Genomic DNA, 12,070 nt, shown 5'->3' on the forward strand with positions numbered 1-12,070 from the left:
CGCTGAATATGCCAGGCTCCAGCTGAAGTCATATTTCAATGAGACTCTCATGTAGGTAAATCCTATTGGGGTGAGTACAGCTTGCAGAATCAGGAGAGCAGGTAGCCTCATAGCCACCAGCTCAATTCACATAGGTCACTGAACAGGTGTTTTTAATATGTTATATAAGTGATCTTTTCTGGATTCATTTCTCTGGAATAAAAACACAGACACACACAATATGGCACATACCTGGAACAAGAGCCCAGATCTTAAAATGTTTTAATTTTCATTTTTTTCCTGTTTTGGCTAATCTTTTGACAAATCACTTTAGCATTTTTATTTACAGTAATAAAAATAAATTACTCTTAACAGATGCATGTATAATATACACAATAGAGATACAGTGCAATAACAGCATTGATTTATTGTCACTTGTTCATAAAGTGCATTGCAGGGACTTTATTTAATCATAACTGAAAGGGAGCAATAAACTTTCCTTTGAAATCAATTTACCCATTCAGTTTAAAAGAATAATGAAAACAATTACATAAAAATAATTTACTCTCCTGATTGTTTTGATTTCTTTCTTAGTTCCTAGAATAAGAAGTAAAATAGTTCTGAGACAATGTGTATGGTCCAATTACACAAGACTCTCTTGAGTGTGATATTTCCTTTAACTTCTCTGCACACAAGCGACTTGCATTATTGGGCTCTTGATCAGTCAAATGACTTTGTTCCGTCAAAAGGCTACCTTTTTGTTCATTACTTTCACCAGCTTTATACAGAGAGCCAGCATATGATCTATGCACCAGTTAGGTCTCAGCAAAGTATTTAGGCACACACTTAAGTCCACATTCCTATTCAACAAAGCAATTTAAGCACATGCTTAACTTTAAGCAAGTGGGTCCAGAGGGGCTTCAAATTCTGGTTTTAGTCCTTCTGAGGGCTTCAGTGAGCCCCTTTAGCTTGTATAGGCCTGGTGCTTGTCCTTTGTCCAGGACTGATATTTTACCCAAGCATGTGAACCTGTATACACTCACACCCCTCCCCTGCCTCTAATGGCTGCAGGTTCAAGCCCAAAGACCCAGCTGTGTGAGATGCTAAGAACCCCTTTATAAAATGCTGAATACCCTAAATGCCCCTCCTGAGGCCAGCGAAGTCTAAGGGCACTCAGCACCTTGTAGGAGGAGGCAAAAATCCAGGACTGTGACCAAGCAACTAATGCAAAGGAAATAGGGGTTTTGAAGTGATGCTCGTATGTTTAAAAAATGATTCCATCAGATTTTTAGGGCTACGTTCTCCCTTCAAATCTGTGCCCTTCCCATTGACATCAGCAGGAGCTGCCTGTACAGATTTGAGAGCAGAATCTGAATTTGGATCATTAACTTTTAGCTGGGGCTGTGCATGTGCTTCCAAAGGAAAATTTGGCCTTTAAGGCAGAAACTTTCCAAAACATATTAAATATCACAGGCCCAATTTGGCTTTCAGTTACATAGTGGCTTAATTGGATTCTCATCAGGAGCGACTCCCAGATTTTCAATGATGTAGCAGAGCAGAATCTGGCATGTATTTCTTATACCTGGATGGGCTTATCAATTTATCTTTAAAGAATAGATGTACCTTCTGGTGATTAATCAAATCTATTCTGACACTACTGTGGCTGTGGAGCTGTTAAAGCCTTATAGCCAGAAACCTGTCCCTCCAAGATCTCTCTAGATAGCGCAATTTATTCTGCTATGATCCTGATTCTCATCTCATGTTGGTATAAATCAGGAGGAGATCCATTGACATTAACTGGCTTACACCAGTGTAAAACTGCTGTAGAAGAGAGGTAAAACAGGCGCTCAGTACTGGGGTACATCAACTTTAACATCTCCTTTGTCTGTAGGGGTCTGCATTCGCTTACAGTTTTGCTCATTAGTGAAACTTTGCTCTTAGTTAAGAACTTTTTCTAAGACAACCCAGATATGTTATCTCCTTGATCCTGCAATAAAATCATAACACTGAGTTTGTGATTCCAGTCTAGTGTCAGGTTAGTGTGCTGTCAGACATGCAGCTGCCTGACCCCAGTAGGATGCACAGATTGTGAAGATTTGTCTAAAACACAATTATACTTGCCATGAAGCAGAGTTTATCAAGGCAACCATTATTATCCTTAACCTACCCAGTCAGTGAAAAAGCTGACCTCCTGCCTAATATTTAGCACTCAGCTTTATATTAACATTTTTCAGTGAATCACAATAACACTTTCCATATTGTTTTTCCAGGTCTAGACTACAGCAGTTGCAGCCAGAGATGGTTGGGTTTGGAAAATGATTTGGTTTTGCAAAACCCATGGTCAGAGCCCATTTTATCCACATCTCCAGAGGTTTGGATTGACCTCTCTAGTTATAGACTGTTCCAACCCTGCATAATTCACTGTATAACATTTCACAAAGTTTTCAACAGGAATTGCCTCTCTTCCATAGGGACACAGGAACAAAAACCAAGGCAACTACATTAGCTATTTTGTAACAGACAATTAAGTCTTTATCAGGATGATTCAAATAAAATTGTAAGAAGATCCCAACCCTGCCACCTCACCAAGAGAAAAGGACAGGCTTTAATGAGAGGAATTAGACGTAAATACTGCATGCATCCTACAATTATTCCTGACAGTTAAAGATGTATTTTGGATGCCATTAATTATTACTATATGCTGATACAATTTAAATAATTATGAAAATCAAAGGCTTAATCTCAAGTAGATTTAGAACCAAAAAATAGATATTTGTAATAAAAAGGAGGGACTTTCTAGCAGTGTGAACAGTAATGATTTTATTCTAAATTCACTGAAAATTATTTGTTTGGATATAAAATTATCACTGCAGTGTTTTGCTATAGACCCCAAAGGTTGTACCATTCCTCCTAGTGAAGTGAAATTGGCCAGACACATGATAACTACAGTTCCACTGACTAAATTGAGGGTCAGGGGAAATAAATAAAATAAATTCAATTTTAGAATGTCAACAATCTGAAGTATAGTTAGTAATACGGATAAAGGCCTATTTTAAAATATATGGGACCAGATCCATTAAGTTCAGTGCAGGTGCTCCCAGGAATTCCTTTGGCATGTGACAGCATCCCATTTAGCTGTGCTTCCAAGCTTTTCAAATACTGTGTGCATCTAAGGAATGTTTTCCCTTCCCCTCTCCTTCACTTCCATCCCCCCTTCTTTCCATCCACCCACCTACCTACCTCTCAAACAAATAACCCAACAAAGAACAACTTAGTAAGTGCTTCCTGCAGCCATGCCACAGGCTAGCAAACGTGATAGGAAAGAAAAGGGCAAACATGTCACCTGGAATGAAACAATTAAAAAGCAGATTCATGATTCTCTGGCACTCTGAAAGAACAGTAGGGTGGGCTTTGGTGGTGTTATATATTTTATGCAATTGCTTAAGGCCAAATTCTTCAGTCACTTGCACTGGTGTAAATCTGGACTAACTCCACTGAAGCCATGGGAAGGTTTTTGTTTTTGCTTTGTTTTGTTTTGTGTTTTGGTATCACTAAGCTCTGCATCTGGTTGTTCAGTGTGAGTCAAAAGTCTTTTGCTTGAAAGTGAGAACATTGCTTTCACAAGGAGGAACAATGACTAAGGATCAAGCATTTCTCAGCTGAAGGCATTGGGGCCAGATCCATTCTGCCACTTAACAGTAGTGGAAGGAGAGGAAGCGGGCTGGAACTGCGCTGGGGCGACAAAGAGAGGATCAATCCAGGTGGCACTCGACTGCAAGGAGAGTGTGCACCTTTGGGATACACCATGGCAATGGTGATTAGTGAAGGAAGGAACAATAGCACCATGTGACACTACCATGGGTTTGGGGCTTCACAGCTTGGGGGAGGCTGATGCAGGGGAAGTGAGGAGTGGCTGCCGGATGTAACCTGCTACCCATAAACAAGGAGCAAAAGTCCATGGTAAGATGCTACATAGGTTAGTGCTGATCTGAGCAGCGTTCATTCCCCACATTGAAATAATTCATCCATGCGGAGTGGAGCAATTTGAAGCAACACGGGGGTGGAGGAAATAGTGCCAGGGCATAGAACTGGTCTATGGGGGGAGGTATGTCCCTGAATCTGTATGTTGCCCATAGTTCCCTACCAACACTTAGGTTTGCTAACATTGTTCTTTTCCTAGTCCAAAAGGCAGCTGGCTCTGCTCCAGAGATGGGATGATTTAGTGGGCATAGAGGCTCCTGCTTGTCAACAATTTTTGGTAGGTAAGTCATGCCAGGAGGAATAATGAGGGGTCATTTTCACCAATTGTTTCAGGGAGGCCCAGCTCAGCTGTCTAACACTGAATTCATTCACCCAGAACAAGGTCAACAAAAAGTCAAACACAATCCATGTGCTCCTGAAAAAGGTGGGAATGGAGAAGCAAGGATTTAGTCCCATGCAGAAATCAAAGCCTTCCTGATATTTTTATCTTAATAACTATAACTCTGCATTATGTTCTTTCCAATATGCAAAGGTGTTGAAGATTACTGTTATTATATGTCTAGTGGATAAATACCTTTAATGACTGCATACTGAGCAGTCCCTCCAAAGCAACCCGATCTTCAGCTTAGCTCTGCTGAAATCAAAGGACCTTTGCCAGATTGCACCAACTGATGATCTGCCTTTTATGCTCTGTAAATGGACTGTTATTTACTTGTATCTTTTATTAATATGACAATAATTAAATCAGAGATTGTTTCTCAATACCTCAGCATTTCAAAGAGCTTGTGTCAGTTTTGGTTTCTTTATCGGACCAAATCCAACAGCAGGATCCTTGCCAATATGCAATGGCCCAGATTCCCCAGTGCACTCCAGAGGCTTTGTGCAACTCCCAGAATGCAAAGCCGCTGTAAATTTGGCTCAGCTGACTAGTTAAAACTGTTGGCATCCTAAGAGTGCTGTAAAGCATCCACTGATAAATCAGGCTCTATTGAACTGATTTTCCTCTTACGCCAGATAGTCTACACTGATGTAACTCTTGATTTCAATGGATTTCTTCCTGATTTACACCAGTATGAGAGTGAAAAGAATCATGCCCATAGTTTTGTAGCAAAACATTCCACAAACTCACCTTTGAAAGACAATAGAACAACAGTGCATTCTCATCTTGCATACTGACTTGGTAAATATTTCCAATAATTAACCTAGTTTTCATTAATAAATATTAACAGAGTACTGCAATGTAGAGCTGGTCAAAATATTTAGTTTACAACTTTTTCTAACAAAAATGGACTATTTTCATACTGCAATTTTTGGATGAAATATTTAATATTTAATTTTAATATTTCCTCAGTGCAATGAAATACAAACTTGGAGGGGGAACTTTAGGCTTCTCCCACCCTTTCTAGCCTCCTTTTTCCTGACCCTCTCCCGTTTACTCATTTTTTCCCACTGATACAGGTTGGGGGAAGGAAGAAGAAAGGGAAAAGGCAGACAAAAGGGAAAAAACAAAAAAACCTAATTTTTAAATAAAATATTGAAAAATCTCAATTTGAAAACTTTATTTTCTTGTGAATTTTCAAATGAAGATTTTTAGAAACTCTTAATGAAACACACTTAGTATTTTTGAACATCTCTTGTAATGATATTAAGTTTTTCTCTGAGACAATCATAAGAAAAGCACTATATTCAAATATTTATTCAAAACATCTGGGTCCAAATTAATCTCTGATGTAGTTTCATTGATCCAGATTCTGATAGTGTTATTCTCAAGGAATTCCAAGTTGAATTTCATTCACCTATTCCATAATTAGCATCACTGGACTGGGATAAGATATTATTTAACGTGAGCATCTGAATGTAGCCAAGTGATTTCAATGGAGTTACACATAAAATACATTTGGCAAAGTATTTTTAGAGGACATGCTAATATCATCTCTGACTTTTACATGAGAGTTTATAATCAGTAACTTCTTCATTTTAGCTAATCACATCCCAATGTAACTCTCCTCCTCTGAGTGCCTGACACTGAGATTCACAAAATAACATTATTTTACTTTGATTGCTATGAACTTATGTCATATTTAATCTATAGATCCTTGGAAAGCAAGTACATTTTATTCATACAATTAAACTCCTTATAAGGAAATATCTGAAATCAAAACCCTTGATAAGAGGGAATCAGGTGGAAATGCAAGATGCTCATTTTAAATATGTGCCCAGAGCAAATGTTTAAATGCCAAATTGGATTTAAAAATACAAAATGAGCTGCTCAGGGAAACACAAATACCTGCCCTCTAGATCAAGTTATAAAAAAAAAACCCATTATTTCAATTAACCAGTTTTTAATTAACTTTGCATTGAGTCTTCACATTTAGGAACTACAGGCAGTTGTCTGCAGCCATGAAAACAGAATAAAAAATAAATGAACAGCAAAAACATTAAATAAAATAGTAAAAATATTGACTGAAATTTGTGCATGTTGTACATTGCTCATCGTGCAAAACTGAAAAGTTGGGGCAATTTTAGAAGCTAGAGAAGAAGTCCATGCCCAAAGCACATATTTGGGGTTCACAGTTTTGTTGTGTGCACAGAGCTTTACTGAATTAGAAAGAGATTTTCATTGCACAGTTCCATAAATAAACTATTGGCACACCTGTATTCAGAAAGAAATGTGGACAGGTTGTCCTGCATGGAACTATAATATTTACATGTGATGTTACCTGTTTTGTTGGCTTTATTTTTTATTTTTGTAACTATATACCTAGGCCCAGTTTGTGATTGATACTGCTGGGATGGGCTATTATTTGAGAGGGATCTTTCTGATCTTTGTAGAACAGATTCCTTTCTAGGGGAGAGCAACATACTTGGAGCATCGATCTCACAAGTAAAATCCCTCCCAGTGCATTGAGAGAATAGGTGGTTAGACAAACCACCCACCCAAGAGGCAACCCTGGACATTTCAGCTCTAGGACAGACTTCCCATTTATTTCTGAAGGTTATTTTGTTTCTAAATGAATGCACAACTCCACTTCTTGGCCAAAATAAAGCACAAGATGAAGGACACTTCATTGTTTTCTCACTTGACACCACAAAACACATCATAGAGTAGAGGAGCATGAGGCTAGTGTAGCTTCTCTTTTGAAACACATAATCTGATATTTTCAGAAACAAGACATGATGATGTAGGTTTTCCTTTAGAAGAACTAACCAAGTTCAGAATATTAATCTTTGGATCATAACCCCCCTCCCCCATGCCCAGTAGAAGTGATCAGCACAGTATCCCACTATAGACAGTGTGTTATGCCTGCACTGAAATAAGTGAAAGATTAAGCTAGGTTCCCATAATGTCAAGAAAATATAATCTCTGACTTTATTCTACTGCTCTCATTCCCTGACAGGGGTATTAACTAGATTCTAAAAGGTAATTTCCTCCCGCTTTTAGATTTTATGATCTACCTAAGCATATTTTCCAGCAAGGAGTTCTCTTTACTCTCACACTGTAATAATAAACAATAATCATACTTTAAAGTGCCTTTCATCCTGCAGGTTCTCAAAGTGCTTCACAAACTACATATAAATACATAGGCCTCACTTCACCCGCCACTGAAATGCAGCCTCCTCTGAGATGCAATGCAGCAGCTGAACAGCCCATAGCAAAACTATACAACTCTCTAGGACAGCAAGTGAAGAGGAATGGGCCTCATTTGTTCCTGACTCAGGACCCGATTTCCTTTCTCAGCTTCAATAGGTCAATGGAAATGGTGGCTTCCATGGGGTTTTTTTTTGTTTGTTTTTGTTTTTTTTTTACAAAAATAAACATAAAATCGTAAGACAGGCCACTTGTCCGCCTACCACTTCCCACGGAGCTGTCCAGATCTCGTGGTGCTGAACCAGTCTGGCATGAGAAAATATGGCAGGTTATCGCATCTCACAATGTCCCTTGTATTATTGCATAGCAGAGCAAAACCTGATTATAGTTTTTAAAAAAATCACCATCACCGAAACTCCCTAACCCACCTTTCTGGCATCGAAGCCCCTGTATATGGTCATTTGTAACCATTCAAAAAAAACCCAAACTAACAGCCAGCAACTATCTACAACCAGCAAATATCCTACACGTTTTTTTAACAGCGGGGCAATATCGTATTTTCTCCCCACGTCCCAGGCCCACCAGGCCTGGCTTTCCCCTGCACTTGACAGGAGTTTGACTTGGGGCGACCCCCACTAACTTCAGTGGAGTTACTCCAGATGTGGGGATAAGGGACAGCTGGCCCGAGACCTCTCCTTGTTCCTAACCGGGACCTTCCCACGGCCTGCCCCTCGCTAGGAGGTTTCAGAAATAAGGAAATAGTTGTACCGTATCCTGGAACAGAAACCCATCCAGGCCACAGGTTTGGCAAACGTGTTCTCCCTCTTGTCATCACACCAAGATGGGAAAAAGCATCAGGCGCTGATTTTTTTTTTTTTTTTGGTCTTTTGTTTTTAAATAAAAAATAAATAAAATGTGTAGGAAAATAAGCATTTGAAAGGAAACCACTAATACTTCCCTCCCTTCTCGTTGACATCTTTTTCCAGGGGAAGGAGATTCCTCCTGCTGGTGGTCATAAATTATAACAACGAGGAGGAGGCATGAAACCATTTCACAATCCGGGCGGGCCACCCTTATACATCACTGGATGTCCTTGGCCGGGAGGAGAAGGTGGAAGGGATGCAGCCGCAGCAGGCCAGCCACAGGGACTTCTGGATGTCCGGGTTTCGGAAAGCATAAATGACTGGGTTGATGAGCGAGTTACACGTGGCGGGCAGGGCCAGGGAGTAGGTGTAGACCGCCGGGTAGCTGGAATCCGCCACCAGCGCGTAGATGGCGAAGGGGATCCAGCAGAGGGCGAAGGTGCCTAGGATGAAGGAGAGGGTGGAGAGCCCCTTGCGGGTGGAGGTGGCCTGCGCCGTGGCGATGAACTGGTGCTGCACGGCGATCTGCTGGGCGTGCCGGAACGCGATCTTGCAGATCTGCAGGTAGAGCTGCATCATGAGGGCGAAGAGGAGCAGGAAGGTGACCGCCAGCACCGCCGCGTTGTCCTTGGTCACCGGGCGGAGGACGCTGCAGGTGGCCTGGTCCCGCAGGCAGTTCCAGCCCAGCAGGGGCAGCAGCCCCACGCCCAGGCAGAGCAGCCACATGAGCAGCAGCAGGGCGCAGGTGAAGGGCAGCGCGCGCTCCGTGTGGTAGGTGAGCGCGTTGTACAGGGACAGGTAGCGGTCGATGGTGATGGCCAGCAGGCTGCAGACCGAGGCGGAGAAGGCGGTGAGCAGCAGCCCGGCGGCGCTCAGCGCCACGGCGGCGTTGGGCGGCTGCAGCAGGTACTGCACGGTGAAGTTGACGATGAGCCCCAAGCCGGCCAGCAGGTCCGCCAGCGCCAGGCTGCCGATGAGCAGGAACATGGGGGCGCGCAGGCTGGGCGTGTAGAAGAGCACGGCCAGCACCAGCGCGTTCTCGCAGGCCATGGCCGTGCCGGTGGCGCACAGGGCAATGTCCCAGGGGCTGACCGCTCCGCCTCCCGCCGCCTGCCCGCCTCCGCCTCCCGCCGCCGCAGTGGCCGGCGCCGGGTCCCAGGCGCTCCCCGCGGGGGAAGAGGCGTTGGACGGCCAGATGCTGGGGAAGGGCCTGGAGGAGGCGTTGACGAGGACCAGGAGCTGCTGCCGCAGCGGCTCTTCCATGGCGGCGGCTGCAGGGCTGCGGAGCATGGCTGGAGAGGAGGCGCAGGGGACACACACACACACACAGAGGAGACAAGGGTGAGACAAGCAGCATGGACAAGAAGCTGCCCTGCCCAGCCCGCCTCGGGCACCCGAGACCCGCTCTCCCAGCCTCGCCCCGAGAGCGCCGGTTCCAGTCGCCTCCGGGGACCCATCCCGCGCAGAGAGGATTACGAGACCAAATACCCTGCCAGGGGCATTCCCCGCTGTCCCACATCCGCTCGCCGTCGGGAGCGGAGCCGCAGGAACCTCCTCTCCCCTCCCCCGCCTCTTCACCCCATGTCTTTGCTTTACAATCAGGCTCGCTCTTTGAATAAAATTGTTCCCCGTCCGGGGCTGCTTTTCCTTCCAGTCCCCTGAAGGACCAGATGGAGATTCGCCTCAGCAGGGTCCCTTCTAAAAAGCGGAAGGTGAGCAAAACTGAGCGACAGTAATTCCCCGGCCAGCGGGCTCTCTGCGTTCACTCCCTCGAAAAGGCAGGCGCTGCAGAGAGCCGGTTCCATCTGTCTCGCGTACGGAGCTGCAGACCCACAGCCTGAGCAGAGCGAGCCCAGCACAAACCATTCAGGAGCTAAACAGGGTCCCGGGTACCTCGGCTCGCGCCTGGCTGTCAATGTGTATGTCTAAAGAATAATAAGGTGGCTAGAAATAAATAAACATCCGCTATTTGTGACAAGGTAAGCCTCGCACTTACGCAGCCCGTCTGGTTAAATCAGAAGCTAGCGAGGGCTGCAGACTAGCAGTGAGTCTACATTAACTTCGCTCCCTTTTAATACTGAGGCACCCTGGGCTGCTGGCTGCAAACAACTGCAGAACCTCAGCTACATTAAGCATGGTCTTCCTGCCTCGTAAACCCCTTGCACTAAGCCCGAACCCTTTAACCTCTCCCCCCCCCATCACATCACCTCCAACGCCTCGTATATATCGTCTCACATTTCATTGTTATGAAAACAAAAGTTGCAAAGGTCACGGAGGGTTTAGTCCAGAATCTCGTTCTCAAGGCTTTTGCTGTCGCTGCTAGTGCTGGTCCTAATGCAATTTACCAGCGCGCTAGGATGCTCACAATTAAAATTTTGAAAGGACTACCTTCTCACCAGCCTGCTCTTCTAGCTCAGTCCAACGCAAACACCCTTCCCCTTTCTTAGCCCGCAGGAGAAAATTCAAAACACATGCAACAATATAGACAGACATGTATTTTTGTTGTTTTACCTTTGATTCTTGCTGATCAGCTTTTCCCCCTTTTTTCGTGCTAGTCCTTCCAGTCCTTGGGATTAAGCTTCATTCCTTGGTTAACATTGCTAATAACGTTGGCAGATTGCTGGCATTGACTTGCACTTAATATTCTTGCCCCATTGGGTCTGCTGATATATCTCAACTCTGACGTCAAAGTCTTCACTTATATTCATGATCAGCCCAAGTCTGTGAATCAGGGAAGCTGTGATCAGAATAACAACGAGCCTGCCTCCCTTCTTCCATATACACACGCATGCACGAGGCGATACACACATACACATACACAGTCAGAGAGGCACACGCACATACAATCCTCTGGAATTTCATTCATAAGATTTCAGAGACGCTAGGACACACCTCCCTCAAGGTCAAATCTTTCACATCTGCATCTTGCAGATGTAGTTTGGGTTACAGCTTCCTGCAATGTCTGTTTAAACCTAAGGGCAAGATAAAGACATAACAAAGGGGGAGATACATATTTTATGGCAAATTCTGATGAAAATATTTATGGTGGCTGATGGGCAGTAACTATACTGGGCATCTTTTTATTCTGTAATTTGACCAAGCACAATGCTCTTTAGACCATTTTTCCAGAGAGCAATTCAAGGACAATTAAAAATCTCAAACCAAACCCAAAACAGTTGTGTAGGAAGCTATTCCAAAAAGTATTCTGTACATTGCAGAAGAAAGAGATGATTATGTATTGCAACTGGCTGACATAACCTGATTTCTGAACATACAATGTAGATTAAACCTGGAAGCATATGTAGCTATGACTGTGCATGTGTTAATATAAATATGCTTATGTTTGCATATATATATATATATATATATATATATATATATATGTACACACACACACACACACACACACTCATATATATGGATGGGTGGGTTATACCTTGTATAAGCCAATCAAAAAAAAATCAGTGTGGCACCGGCCACAATTATCTGTACATTCAACACATTTGCTCCAAAACCATATACATACAGATGCAAATTTACTTTATTCAGAGAGAGTAAAAGGTTCAGCGTAGAGCTCAGAAATAATAATACCCCTTCCTGCTCTCTTTGAGACCGACTGTATTTAAAGTCTAATATTTTTGTGCTTGGACAAGAAAGA

At 43.2% G+C, this 12,070-nt stretch overlaps 1 protein-coding gene across 1 annotated transcript; it reads right to left on the minus strand.

The window, feature by feature from the left end:
- Positions 1-6,437: 6,437 nt before the first annotated feature.
- LOC106732886 (G protein-coupled receptor 12-like) lies at positions 6,438-9,702 on the minus strand. The gene has a single exon (XM_075941198.2). It carries the CDS (start codon positions 9,700-9,702, stop codon positions 8,623-8,625), a length of 1,080 nt encoding a protein of 359 aa, XP_075797313.2. The 3' UTR covers positions 6,438-8,622.
- Positions 9,703-12,070: the final 2,368 nt, after the last annotated feature.

The sequence above is a fragment of the Pelodiscus sinensis genome, chromosome 13, assembly GCF_052426305.1.
Source record: "Pelodiscus sinensis isolate ZL-2025 chromosome 13, ASM5242630v1, whole genome shotgun sequence".
NCBI classification, from domain to species: domain Eukaryota; kingdom Metazoa; phylum Chordata; order Testudines; family Trionychidae; genus Pelodiscus; species Pelodiscus sinensis.